This window comes from Chlamydotis macqueenii, chromosome 2, assembly GCF_036417535.1.
Source record: "Chlamydotis macqueenii isolate bChlMac1 chromosome 2, bChlMac1.mat, whole genome shotgun sequence".
In the NCBI taxonomy this organism is placed as follows: Eukaryota; Metazoa; Chordata; class Aves; order Otidiformes; family Otididae; genus Chlamydotis; species Chlamydotis macqueenii.
In genome coordinates, this window is record NC_141557.1 from 162448805 (window position 1) to 162463227 (window position 14423).

General features: G+C 43.1%; 1 protein-coding gene across 1 annotated transcript; it reads left to right on the top strand.

Moving 5' to 3' along the window:
* Window positions 1–10021: 10021 nt before the first annotated feature.
* On the top strand, window positions 10022–14047 carry PSCA (prostate stem cell antigen). Its single transcript, XM_010119735.2, has 3 exons — window positions 10022–10227; window positions 12168–12272; window positions 13597–14047. Exons 1-3 carry the CDS (start codon window positions 10176–10178, stop codon window positions 13806–13808), a joined length of 369 nt encoding a protein of 122 aa, XP_010118037.2. The 5' UTR covers window positions 10022–10175; the 3' UTR covers window positions 13809–14047.
* Window positions 14048–14423: the final 376 nt, after the last annotated feature.

Consider the following 14423-nt stretch of genomic DNA (forward strand, 5'->3'; position numbering starts at 1 on the left):
GCAAGGTTTTTCTGCTCCTCGTACCGCCCCACCAGTTAGTAGGCTGGGGGTGCACAAGAAATTGGGAAGGGACACAGCCGGGACTGTCGACCCCAACTGACCAAAGGGATGTTCCCCATTGTTTGAAAATGAGCCAAATACTCACCTCACCTGGAACACGCTGGTGTGAAGGGGTTAATATTTACAAAGTACTTTAAAAGCCCTCAAACACAAATGCAACACCTTCCTCCTAGACCGACCACAAAGCAAAGCTGGTCAAACAGCTTGACTACTGCTGCTGCAGTGAGGTTCAAGATGGAAGCTGGAGTCACCCCAATTAGTGGATTGTAATTGATGCTTTCATGGCTAAAAAGCCTCAGTTCACTGTGAAAGCAACCTCCCTATGGTGAACACTGGCTATTTCTGTCCTTGTAAATTAAACAATGCCTGGGAATGTGTCCTGTACTGAAACACCATCATCTATCCTCACCCTAGAAAGATTTTAGTCCAGGTCAACTAATACTTTGCTAGTTTCAGAAAAAAAAAAAAAACAATTGGAGAGTTACAAAGAACTGATTTTTAACATTAATTGCAATCAAATCAAAACAAAGCTACAATACGCTATACGGAAAAACACTATAAACAGTCTAAACTCACAAGTAGCACAATTTTATAAACATAGCAAAAATAATAACCTATTCCTGCTGGAATCTCTTGTGAGTTTTACAATGTAAAGAAACACTAACAGGGGTCGGATGTTTTGGGTTAAATCATGTTAAAACTGCTGGTGTTGAAATAGAAGGCAGTATGAGTCCATGTGTGCCCACACATGGAATTGCAGTATCTCCAGGGCACAGCCTATCTTTTCTTCTGCAGTCCCTAAGATGAAGTTGCATTATTACATATACGATAACTGCATATGCTTAATTTATGACCTTATTTCCAAGCAAACTCTATCAAAAATTTCATCTAATTTGTATATTCAGTTGTTATCTAAACCAGGCTGATTTCATACTGTGGCTGATGCTGGCAGTTTCGATGGAAAATTGATTCTCTCTGCCCCTCTCACCTGTGCCTATTTCTTTTGATGCCTCTTCCCTTGATGTCTCTTTTTTGTTAAGCTAAAAAACTTAACTGAGATAACTCTACAAAACTTTATCTGTCCTGCTACTTCCCCATCAGCATCATTGCCAGTAACTTGCTATTTATTCTTATATTTAAAAGTAGTCCTTTTACTCAGCAGTTATGCAGCACTGAGTCTAATAAATGCAGCTAAATGTCTACCACTGTCCCCAAAAATTTCTGTACAGTTAGAAGCTAGTATGGGCCAAGGACTATTTCCTTCGATGAAGTCCTCTTACTTAGGAGGGTAAGAGAATTTGTAGCATTTACCCAGCCATTTCTTGCCCATTGACAAAAATAAGTGACAAAAATAATAAATAAAAAACAAACCCCAAACCAAACAATTAAAAAAAAAATTGCAAAGATATTTAATTTACAAAGAGAGATATAGGCATTGCTTTTCAAAGCACATGCTTTTCACTTTGTCTTCGGAATTTCTAAAAAGGTTGCCATGGCTTCAGAAACGAGCGGCCAGAGCAAAACACCAGACCGCATTGCCTCAGTTCCTGCAGAATTTATGTTAACCCCACTGGCACTGCACTGAGAGCAATACCTCACCTTTGGCAAAAAACTCCCTTTTAAAAAGGCTTTCAACCTTGAGCTGAAGACCTCAGAGAGAAGATGTACCTATCTGGAGGTGATCCACAGACCACTCAGCAGTGAAAATATGACCGGGGAGGAAAAAGTACTGACATTATTTACTGTTAGTAAGAGCGGATGTGAGGCTGAAGATAAGCAAAGGTTTTGCAGAGGATATCTTAGCAGCAAAGAACATAAAGAGCTGAGAAATGGGTAGGAGAAATCCATAAAGACTTGTCTTTCATAAAAAAAACCAATGTTTTGGATACTATCTCCTTCTTACAAAGACACAGAGCCACAGATTGTCAAAATTATGGGGATATTGTGGAAGAGAGCAGTCTTTTCTGGCTTTTTCTCTTACGATCTTTCCCTGTACAACCACTAAGGGTCAATATCAGAGGTGGCACATGAGCCAGATGGTCACTTGGTCCAACCAGGAATGGCTGTTCTCCCCTTTCTAAGGAGCAGGAACTCCGCAACTTCCCTGGGTAGTACTCTGTGATGTCTAATCAGTCCTATGGCTAAAAATAGCCGCTGCTTATTTATGCTAAAATCATTCCAGTAATTAATAGAAAATTAATTCAAGGCAGGCTGCTATGCCCCTGCTTTCTGCAGTGAAGAGGAATCAGCCAAGGTCCATCCAATGTGAACCATGAAAACGGGAGAAACAGACTGTCCCTGAACTCCTGACTCTTTTTTAATTCCATGCAAAGTTTGTGGACCACAAGGGAGGAATGATACTTGTTAGCTTTCCTATTACCTCTTTATCTGTTCCCTGGCCAACAAATATTTTTTTTCATCCTTGATGTTTTCTTGAAATCCTTGACATTTTCTTCATTTTCTTCAGTGGTTTTATCCTTTTTTTTTTTCATCTCCAAATGTTCTTATCATCTCATACAGTTCTTACAGTTCCATAATTCTTAACCTGGTCTATGGAAATATGTGTCATGCAGTTGCATTGCTTGTCCATCCCTCTATCCATCCACCTGTCTGCCCACGTATCTGACTGACTATCACCTTGCTTAGGTTCAAGCAAACTCAACAAAGAGAAAGTTCTCAAAGGTCTAGACCCTCCCAGTTTTGTGAAAATTGGTTAAACAAAGAAGAAACACCAAAATTAGTGGTCCCACCAAAGGGATCTCATCTCCTTCACTACTCTTAGAAGTAGCAGCCAGCTGACCAGTTAGAAAATCCGTATCCTGAATATGATGCGTGTTGCCCAGCCAAAGCAGAAAGAGCCTCGGGAAGGAGCCAAAAGGCAGGTTATCATACATAAACAGGGAACAGAGAGCTTAGAGAACAGACATGTAGATGGGAAACTAAGCTTCATTAGTTTTGCTGCTCATCAGAAAAATATACTCGTCTGACTGTGCACAGATTGCAGAATCTGTAAATCCGTCTCCTCCATTCAGGTCCTGTTGGATCTCTATTTTAATCCCAGGCACATTCCCATCTCTATCTTTTGGCACCATGATTTTTCCTGAAGAGACTGAGAAGGTAGTTGTTAAGTCATGTGCTCATGGCAGGGCTATGGTATCGATTACAAAAATCCACGCTTGGGGTCTGTGGCACCTCTGAAAAGGTCACGGCAAAGTAGGATGTGCAATTTGTAAAGGTCAAGAAGGAGAAGAGATCTCTGACTCCTGCCTGAGGATATGTGAAGAATGATTTCATTCCAGTGACAAAACTGAAAGTGTAACTGCTGGGAACAACTTTGAGTCACACCATATGAACACTTGGGTTTTTTTTTTGTCCTTTTATGTGTGTGTTTATTGTTGAGCATCTGCAAAAACATGACTGTCTGCAAGGTAGTGGCCTATTTAGAGCTGAATACCCAAGCTCTCACTGTGGCCGGTAGAAATTTAGACAACAAATGAAGCTGGGGGGAAGAATTTGTCTGATCAAATTGAGGTGTCAGCTTTGGAATAAGTTGGACAACACCCCAAGCTCTCTTGACCAGATCTCACCTGAACATAGAAAGTGGCGTGGGTGGTATGGCCAGATACAACACCCCAGTTGCATTAGATCATAGAATCATAGAATGGTTTGGGTTGGAACAGACCCTTAAAGTCCATCCAGCCCAACCCCCCTGCAAGGAGCGGGGACATCTCCAACCACATCAGGTTGCTCACAGCCCCAGCCAACCTGGCCTGGAATGTTTCCAGGGATGGGGCATCCACCGCCTCTCTGGGCAACCTGGGACAGTGCTCCACCACCCTCAGTGTCTTCCTTAGACCTAGTCTGAATCTCCCTTCTTTTAGTTTAAAACCATTACCCCTTGTCCTGTCACAGCAGGCCCTGCTGAAGAGTTTCTCCCCATCTTTCCTATAGCCCCCTTTAGGCACTGGAAGGCCACTATAAGGTCTCCCCGGAGCCTCCTCTTCTCCAGGCTGAACAGCCCCAACTCTCTCAGCCTGTGATGAGATCAGGTGAGCTCCTTGTTGGTGGCTGGTCTGGGAAGAAACCCAGAGAATTGCTGAATCAGAGTACGATACAGACAGTTCAAAATTGGTAATCTGACAATACACCAAAGAAATTTGAGGATACAGCAAGGAAATTATGAAGTATTTATAATTATTTTCTAACCTATATTGATTACTTTGGCTACTTAGATACTGTCGGGATAGGAGGACAATGCTTGGAGTTAAACAATTTCTTTCTCTGGTGCTGCTTGCCAAAAAGCCTCCTAGTCAGTACCTAAAATAGTATTTAAAGCCAGAATAAAGCCTTCCTTTCAAAGCCATTTACATACACCTTTTTTATCAAAAAAAAAAAGCCTCCAAGAAATCGTGGGTTTATTTTTCAAATCGATTTTCCAGCTAAACAGTTAAAACAGAAGGAAATGACAGATATTAATCAGAATTCCCATTACCTCTCCTGCTTTGTACCACTCATCTTCTGCTGTCCTAAGTATTGGAGCATTTGATAAAGCAGCCAGGAAAGAAACTTTTTTAATGAAACAGTTTTCGTAAGAATTTGCCAATTCATCAAAATCAAATTGCTTCATGACACTGCATCTCTCCGGCCCAATTAGTTTATAATTAGTTAACACAAAGTGGAACAGTTCTAAGAAGAGAGACAAAGACAAGTACAATTTGAACTCTAGTGTCTGTGGATAGAGCATCTGCTTGAGCAAAAGTAAACATGACTTAAAAGGACTGATCCTGTATCTCCTGCATCTTAATTGCATGTCTTAACCAGCAGAGATTGGCTTTTCTAGATTGATCTTGCATCCTCTACCTGAGCTTGATTGCAGAATACATCCTGGACTTAAAATAACTTTTTTTTTTTTTTTCCTACAGAACATTTCTTTGCCTACAAAATGGTATTTTCCAACCCAGAAAACATTTTGTCAACACATTCATATCCAAGTCACAAAACAGCTCTGACAAATACGCTCCCTCAAGAAAATATTTTCCCTGTATGTCAGGTGGTGAGCTGAGCTCCTGTGTCGAAATTTCTTCCCTAAGCTGTGTTACAGTGGGCTAAGCAGTACCACCCCTGAGTACTGGCCTCAAAATGAGGACAAGAAGAACAAAGGAGGCACCATAGGTGGCCATGAATTGAATGGACCCACTGCCACATGAGAAGCAGTGGTTCCTGCTGGCCCTGTATGAGGCTTGGTGTGTCCAGCCATCAGATCTATCTTATTCCACCTGCAGCAGCTGGACCGGAAATCTCAGGTCGTTCCCCATCAATATTCTGTGGTTTCCTATAGGTGGCACAGCAATTAAATAACTTTCCTGCTGGAAGGAAAAGGGCACAGACTAGAAAGCATCTAGAGTGCTTGAGGGTCCTGGTCTGAGGTCTGATATTCCTGTGTTGCGTGATCACAGCAAAGTCATGTATTTCAAACTACCTTTTGCAACATCTGTCCACGGGAAACTACAACGCCTGGTATGCGAGGGGCTAAGAAAGTGTTTTGCGATGGCAAAGCAAGCACAGAACTGCTTTGTGGTTATACTAGCCCCACACTTGACCCCAAATCCAAAGCGCAGGCATAGGAAAATGCTCTCCTTTTTTCCTGCAAACAACTCAGAGATGCGCGAGGCATCGCCAGTAGAAGCTGGAAGGAAGCCCACACTCCAAATCTTTTACAACCAAAAGAGCTTAGCAATTAGCAAAATAACAAAAAAAAAAAAAATGTCAAATGCATTTTTGATGCTCTGAAGTTGCTGAGATTTTAAACAAACAGTCTGGGTTTCTCCCACACATTGAGAGGTCCATGCACCAGCAATGTAGCAACAGCACCACCGTATGGGCATCTCCAACCCCTACAGCCCTCAGAATCTTGTCCATCTACAGTTTGCTCCTCAGACAAGATTAGCACCACGGTGGGATTAATTTGCAGCAATGCATTGATTTCGTGGTTGTCAGCAAGAATGTGTGTGACGTGAAGGTGAAACTTTTCTCCAAGGTCTGTCAGGCTAGCTTCTGAAATTCGAAATCCCAAATGGGAATAGCTGGATGTTTCGGTCTGTGCCTAGACCCTTGTAGAAATACTCAAGGTCAAACAGGCTCCTTGCTTATTAAACCCTTACAATGCTCTCTGGTTGCACTTGTTTGCGCCCACAGATCTCAAAACACTCCCCTTGTGATGCAGATGTTGTGTGTCCTATTTGCCATTAGAGAAAGAGGCACAAAGAAGGGAAGGCACATGCCAAAGGTCCCTCAGCAGCCTGACGACAGACATCCCCAAGACCTTTCTGTCTTTTCTCAATGTTCTGCTCTTAACAACCGCTCCAGTCTTCATTGCTGGACTCTGGAAGGTGTCTCAAGCAGCCTAGCCTTGCCTCCATGTGCTCTGAAGCTTACTTGAACACTAAATCTACAAGTAAATCCTTGTAGTGTGAGCTAGACCATGACATGAAACAGTGTTAAGCATCTACAAATGTGGTAGCTGGACCCTATCTCTGCTGGCAGTCAAGGGCAGCCCTGAAGCAGCAGAAATCATGTTTCTTGCTGCTGGGCCAACATTGTGCCTGTCCATCCCAAGACACGTGCACAGGAGAGTGGAAAACACCTGAGAGGCTGATAAGAAACACTTTAGGCTGAGACAGGGGACATACTGTGGCCGTTTGTCACAAGCAGAGCAAAGCCTGCCTGCAATCACGCACACGGTTAGAAGACGGTGCACAGGACCAGTTACTCCAGCTCCTCCTGACTGCTAGCTATCCATCCATCTCTGTGGACATCTGTATATCTACTTGTTTTTAAATCTTTTTCTCCCCTTATCTCTCCATCTGTCTTCCTCTCTATCCAATCACACGGCTCATTTAGGATCCATGCTTCCCTCCTTACAGACAAGTCTGTAATGGATTTGCCTTACTGCCAGCTGATGACTCAATGTCAATTATTCCCCACCCATTCTGACTTGAGACAGTTCAATGCTCCTGAGGCTGCTTGTGTTCCCAGGAACACGGCTGTGCAGCCATTAGAACTTCCTACTTCGATGCCTAAAATAGGCTACTAAAATTCCTTATCATACACCCCACATCCCCAAGGCCTGAGTAGATTTGCAGACATCACACGTACCAAACATTTTCCAGGAGTGGAAAAGTCAGGGAGATTCCCTCAGCAGCCCATTGCAACCTCCACGCATGTACTCCGGAACATCCTGAAGAGGAGCTGCAAGCCACGCTGCTGCTGAGCAAGCATCGCAGTGACCTCTCTTCAGGGCCGCGTAGCCTCGGACAGCAGCTCTTCTTCTTCTTCTTGCACTTAGTTTGGTCTTGAATTAAGGCATCTGAGAAGGTGTTACTCCTCTGAGCTCGGAGGCTGAGGACTCTGCAGGATCCCCTGATGATTTGGCTCTTTCAAGGACTGCAATTCTGGTTCTAGGTTCTGGTTTTGATGTTTTTGGTTTTTTTTTTCTCTTCTACTCATAAAAGACATCCCCACAAAAAAAAAAAAAAAAAAAGCGGTCTGCAATTGATATCTTAATGCATTATCTCTGTCATCCTGCAGACTTCCCTGTACCTTCTTCAGACCACCTACCCAAACAGTTGACACAACCCAAGAAATTGAAGCAACTTTATTTTGCCTTCAGATACACTCAGTACCTCTGCCCAGGTTTCCCAGGCATTGTTTTACCTATTGTCCTTCTTGTCTTCCAATTTCCAGCTCATGCCTACCACTGTTATCCGGATCCTCTGTGTGATCCATGACACCATGCGCTGTACTGCCATCCACCACCGCTATCTCAGCCTAACACCAGGAAGGTAAACTGGAATTCAGTAAATAATGCATCTCTCTTTCCCTCCCTCCTCAACAGAAAGCTCCATACCTGTATCCATCAGGAATCTGCTTTGACAATATAAAACAGTATTTAAAAAAATTTTTACAAAACAACAAAACCCAAGTGATTTGTAGACATCTTTAGATTCTCAGGGGAAATAGATGGTCTTGTTCACGCAGTTAGATGAACTTGTGACTGTAACACCAGGAAAATAAAAAAAAAAAAATACCGTGCACACACAATCCTATGGACAACTGCATCTTAGTGTGTGTATAATATTTATAACAGGGCACGTTTGCCATCTTCAGGAATCAAGCAGGAACTACACACAAACGTTAAAAAAAAAACAGTGAGAAGCAACAACTGATGTAAGGATATAGGAATTACTGGGTTCTCACACAGCCTAAGGCTGCAGCCAAGCAGAACTGGGGCAAAGACAGGCTTTTAGCTGTGTGCATCTCTTTTAAAGCACCATGAGTCCTGGTCTTCACTGGCAGCCCTGATGCTGTTAGAAAAAGAATAAAAAGAAATAATAGTACTGGGAGAACTTGACTGGCAGCAAGTCAGGCTGCTGAGGATGAAAAGAGCACTCTCTCTTGCTTATCAATGAGTTGTTTGAAGGAATAAATATTTAATTCAAGGCCTGAGTGGTTTTGATGGGATGACCAGGTTATTCTTTCGCTTTGGCCCTGTTCTTCCCTAACACAAGGAATCAAACTCTACAGGGATTATCCTAAGGGATTAAAAAAAAGAAAAATAGCCCTAAATATCTCTGAATAAGGAACACCAGAGTCTCAGAACAGATTGCTACTTTTTTTTATGCAGCTATTCCACAAAAGTTGGCTATAAATAAGGTGTTCTGCAAAAATACTGTGAAGCAGAAGTCAACAGACACAGAAAGAAGGTGTTGGATTGGTTTGCTTGTTTTTCTTTTCAAATGGAAGTCCAAGAGGCCAAAGGGAAGCACTTAAGAACCCCACAGAGGACATACGATTTTCAAAATCGTCCCCTGCACCAGATTCTCCACTGGTGTAGATCAGGGCAGTGCCGTTAATTTCAGCAGACTTAGGCCGGTTGACCTTCCGTCACTCATCCCACAGCTGCTGATCAAGAGCAATGATCCACTAACACGCCAGCACGCCTTCCTTTCAATTTGAAAAAGTACCTGGTGTCCTAAGAGCTAAACTGCATGAAAGCAAGTCCCTACAGGCTATTACTGCAAAGTACTAAGTTTCTGAGATTTCAGAAAAACCCTAAATAAAATGAGAAACCACAGCAAATAGAATTTAGCAGAAAGGCCTGTTTTCTTTTACACCGACGTGTACTGAGAAGTGGTCAAAGGATGTGAAGGATGGGAGAGGTCTGTAATCAACCCACCAAAGCAAATGTTCACACTTCAGTTTGGAATGCGGCTGAACTCACCCTCATCTGTGATTAGAAGTGGCATTTCTTTGACAAGCCTGAATTTTTTTACAGTACGCGCTGATATGAGTTCAAGTGTCAAAACTGCACCCAACCTAGACAGAGAGGCTGGAAGACAAAGAGAAGCATGCCACAGTGCAGACGTGGCAGATAAAAACTATACCAAACAAAGCCATCACAAAGTTCCTTTGGTTTCAGCACACATTAAAAAAAAAAAAATGAGATGGCCATTGTTTTTTACTAGACTATAGACAATACATACAAATAAGGGCATATGAGCACTTGGACACCTGGAAGAGGCCAATGCACTGTAATTTGCCCAAATATCTTGCAACTACATACCACGAGTGTCGCAGAGGTACTCACACTTGCAGATAAATAACTAGAGATGTTTATTAAAAGAACACTTTTGTCCTTGATTTAAACACAATAGCTCCACTCAGGATAGCAATGGGGGTGGAGAGCCTTGTTCACAGGGTACAACCGCAGTCTCACTGGCTCTGGAGAAGTGCATAAGGCCAGCCTTGTTCTAAAGAATTTTATTTTTTTTCCACTCGTGTGAACACTTTGCCCAAGGGTAGGAGGAAAGGCGGGGGCATAGTGGTGGAAAGGAGCTGCTGGTAGCTCTGAAAGTTGCAGTCTGATAGGAGAGGCACCTCATACAAGTATCACCACCATAAACCAACCCCTCCCTTGGTCCAGTGAGCAGCCAACCCCTCGCTCAGGTTCCTTCACAGGGTAACCTTCTGGGCATGCCCGATGGCTATCTCCCACGGTATATAAACTACCCCACGAGGAAACAATCTGTATTCAGCACGAGAGAGGCTATCCCAAAATGAAGGCTTTCCTTGTCGTCCTGCTGGGAGCAATCCTGTGCTTGGACTCAGGTAAGACAGCATGGAGAGTCTGCCCCATGTCCCCTCCAGCGGATCTTCAGCTAGGAGAAAAGACTTGCGGTGGGGTTTGGAGTGAGGGAAGAAATGCTGGCGCAGCAGTCATACGAAGACATTTTCTTTTTGATGGGATGTCCTGGGTATTGCGTGGAAAAAAATGCATAGTCCCACCCTGCTGATGGTGTGATCCTAGTGCTGGGTAGAGCAGCTTCCAGAAAAGATAAGTCTTATACAAAATTGAATTTAACTGAAATCTAAGTTATTTAAGCTAGACTATACAGTTACATGTGTGTATGGGGTTTTTTTTAAGTGGGGTGGGAGGATTATTTTTCTTCTTCCCAGGCTATCAAAATTGCAATATTTCTGCAAAGGTAAGTTTTGTTACAACTTTTTTTTTCTGACTCTTCATTTCAAAAGTGGGCTCTGATCTTGCACAGATTGTCAGAATTTTAATGGGACAGAAAAAGGGAAAATGCCATGTTGTGTTAATAAACTGGATGGATGGGATTCAGACACTGTCAGGTTTTTCTAGCTTCACTGGGAAAAAATGGCTTTAAACCAGCTTTTTCCCTATTACCAGAGAACAGAAGTAGATCTGAGCAGAAATGTTTCTCAATCAGCAGAAGATGCTTAAGGAATAGGCTGAGAAGAATCTTGTACAGACCTTCTGTACGAGGTCTTGGCCAGACTTTCTCCTCTGCTATTTTCCATCAGAATGGTCTGAAATTTGACTTCCATTGCATTAAAAGTCAGCTAAATGTGAGAGTAGAGTGCAGCACTACAGACAAACTAGGCTTTGGCTCATTGCCCCTATGACTGCATCAGTCATTTATACCAGAATGGCTTGGACAGAGGGAGACCAAATGCCTCAAGTCATTTCTTGTTCCTGCTCTGAATAACACTAATTGCTAAATAGGTTTTTTCTGTCCCCTAAAAGAGTATTTTAGACATTATGATATTGACTTGAGGGATTCATGATACAAGCCTGGTGGTCATAGGGTCAAAGTACATATATATACATTCACTCTCACACTTGATGCCCTGAGGCATGGGTAGGTAATAGGAACAGGTAATTGCACCATGCTCTCACTTCTCTGGGGACTATTTTTCATCAGGGTAGACATTTGTAAGTGACAATGCTTATTTTGCTTTTACTTGATGCATTTAACAGCACAGCAGGTGTTAGCACCATCGACTTGCATCCCCCGTAGAGTAGCATGTCCATAAGGGCGTGGAAACACATGGTGATTTGATTCTCAAAGAGAGGCAAAAGCCGTGTCTGCACTTTGCTTTCTAAGAGAGGGTCATGGAGTGTATGTGTCACAAGCTGGTGAAACTGAGACAACTGGCTGGAAGAGACCTTGCAAATTGTCTGCTCCATCCCTTCCTCACCCTCTCTTCCCCCTGGGCTTTCGCTGTTTCATCCAACCCTGGCAGTGCCTCAACTAGGGCTCACAAGCCTGTCTGGTAAAACACTAACGTCTATAGGGGCAGGCAAATAATATCAACCTGTCCTTCTGGGGACTTCATCTTTTCATCCCAGCTCAGAAGGTGAGTATATCACAAAAAAAACCCCTGTTCTAGACAGGAAGTCAGACATCCTAAATGCAGAGGAAGAAGTATTTAGGAAGCACTTCCATTGACTGATGAGACCAGTTAATGAGGCCAGCTATCCAACTGGTCTGTTTTTGCTGCCTTACGACACTGACTACATCTGAAACATCTTCAGCAACTGCAAAACTTGACTCTCACCTCAAGCGAGTGTACTGTTCTCCACCAAAAATGGAAAAAATATTGTTTTCCCAGTAAGAGAGTTGCTATCTTCCTTTTGAGGACCCACAGGAATGGTCCTGTTTCCCAGTGCAAGCACTAAGTTGAATTCCCTGGAGAGTTTTAGATAGATTTGTCTTATAACCCCTCTTGGTCTCTTGCAGGTTCTTCTTTGCAATGTTACAGCTGCACGTCACAGCTCAGCAACTCCAACTGTCAGACGAAAGTGGACTGCAAGGATAACGAAATATGCAAGACAGATGTGATCAGTAAGGCAAAGCGGGGGTGGACAATATCTTAGTTGTGATGTTGGAGCCAAGCATGGTCCCAGGCTCAGGTGTCCAAGCCAGCCTCATCTATTCTAGTTACACCAGCTGGTGTGGGTCAGCAAAGCTCAGTGTGGAGCAGGAAGAGAAAAGCCATCTAGGGAAAAAAAAAAAAAAGGTGATAAAAAAGCTTTTGGTTTACTTTCATGTTAAATAGAAATCACAGAAGAAAAATGTTTATCTCTTGGTGATAGCTAGTCCCTTAGTATTGGTGCTGGCCATCACCAAGTCCTCTCCCCACACTGGCCTCGAGAATGTGATTACAAAGTCATATTAGAACGTGCATGCTGTACCCCATAAATTCCTCAGTGTTTGCCAACAGATCATGCTGAAAACTGAGCAGTGTCACCAGTACAGTGTCAGGGCTTGGAACGAATTTCAGGAGGGTCCAGCTGCACTTGACACTGCAAATATCTACCAATGTCTCCCATTTGTTTATGTTTATTTCTCTTTCATAACACCAAAAATTATTTGCGTACAAGGACAATAGTTAAGTTTATGGCTTTGAAAAATGTGGAACATTAATTAAAATTTGAAAGACTGAGTCTGGTGAAACCTAATCATGAAATTAGGAGGAGCATTCAATGACAGAACTGATTTTAGGTGAATTCAATGAAAAGGATAGAATTTCACAGAGGTCCGTCCACAACCAGCTCTGGATGCAGCCATGTGTCTGTCTCTGAATAAACTCCTTTAACAGATTATGATTTAATTCTCCTATTCTAGATGTTGCAAAAAAAAAAAATGTTTGCCCAGTCCAGGTCCGTGGTGGCAACTCAGTTACTCCTAGACCTGGGCCACAAAACCCATCAGTGACATGTTCAACCTCATCTCTGTTAGGCAGTAAATGTAATATCTGCAGTAGACATTGTCCTTGATGGCCATGCATTCACCTGCAGGAGAGTCAACACGTTGTATAACCCACTGGCCCTATGCACTAAATTTGCATATTTTTTTTTCATTATTAATTAAATTATTAGAATTTCTGTTGTTGGTGCTGGTTTAGAAGCCCCTGAGAACTGTGCTGTGGAATACACTGCCTTAAGCAACAACTTGGGGACTGAAACCCTTCCCCCTCTGCTGACAAACTGACATCCCAAAAATAAAACCTGCTACAGTAAAACATGCAGCTTTTTAGAAACATTCTTTTTTTTTTCCCAAGAAGTCAGCTCAGATAAGGATAGCATCTCATTATTCAGTTCCAGGAGGCTTGGTTTGGCTTGGCTTGCTTTGAGTCCTTGTAGTAATAGTCCTGCTTTCCTTCCAGAGGTTGCAAGGATCTTCACCATCATCAGCAAGGGCTGCGACTCGTCATGTGAACCACTCCATCAGGACTTCAGTGTAGGCAGCAGGAACATCTCCTGCTGCAGCAGCGACCTCTGCAATGTCAACGCAGCGGGCAGCATGAGGTGCAGCTACGGGATGGCAGCAGGGATAGCAGGCAGCGTCCTCTGGATCTTCCTGAACAACAGACTGTGAGGAGCAAAGAGGACTCCCATGACCACAGAAAGTCTTGGAGCAACCCTCTTATGACAGGAATTGTAACTGGGAGCAATGTGGTGTGTTGGGCAGACAGTATCCTCGGAGCTGATGGCGGATCTTTGCCATATGATAGCTTCTTCATTACTGTTATTGTATCAATGTAGCGCTACCAGATAAGAAAATATGTGTGCATGCTACCTGCATAACACCTAAAATATACTTATTTCTGAATCAACTGTGAGTGTGTTACCTGTACATCACTTAGTCACGTATTTTTGCACCCAGCAGCAACTGCAGATGGCTGTGTTGCATGTCTGGCCGATGATCAATCTTGGTCATTGTTGTGTAATGACGATATGTGCTGAGAGGTGCCATGGCAGAGTAGAACAGAGGTGGCAACTGTACGTCCAAAGCCTGAGGGCCTCTGGCTTATGACAAACTCTGGAGGGCACATACCCCAAGAAAACCTGTGAAGAACAATCACACCTGACGGGGAACTTGCTTGTGACCTAGAGATCCTGGGACCCTGCACCATACAAGAAAAAAAAGCAGTGCTCACCTTCCCTGCTGCATGTGCATACAGCCATCCATACGCCTTCCCACAGCTGTAGC

What these genes read in the sequence shown, in the direction of transcription:
- PSCA (XM_010119735.2), top strand. Translation starts at nt 10,176, where the DNA reads ATGAAGGCTTTCCTTGTCGTCCTGCTGGGAGCAATCCTGTGCTTGGAC. An exon ending in AATCCTGTGCTTGGACTCAG is followed by an intron (nt 10,228 to 12,167) that starts GTAAGACAGCAT and finishes GGTCTCTTGCAG; the next exon opens with GTTCTTCTTTGCAATGTTAC. An exon ending in ATGCAAGACAGATGTGATCA is followed by an intron (nt 12,273 to 13,596) that starts GTAAGGCAAAGC and finishes CTTTCCTTCCAG; the next exon opens with AGGTTGCAAGGATCTTCACC.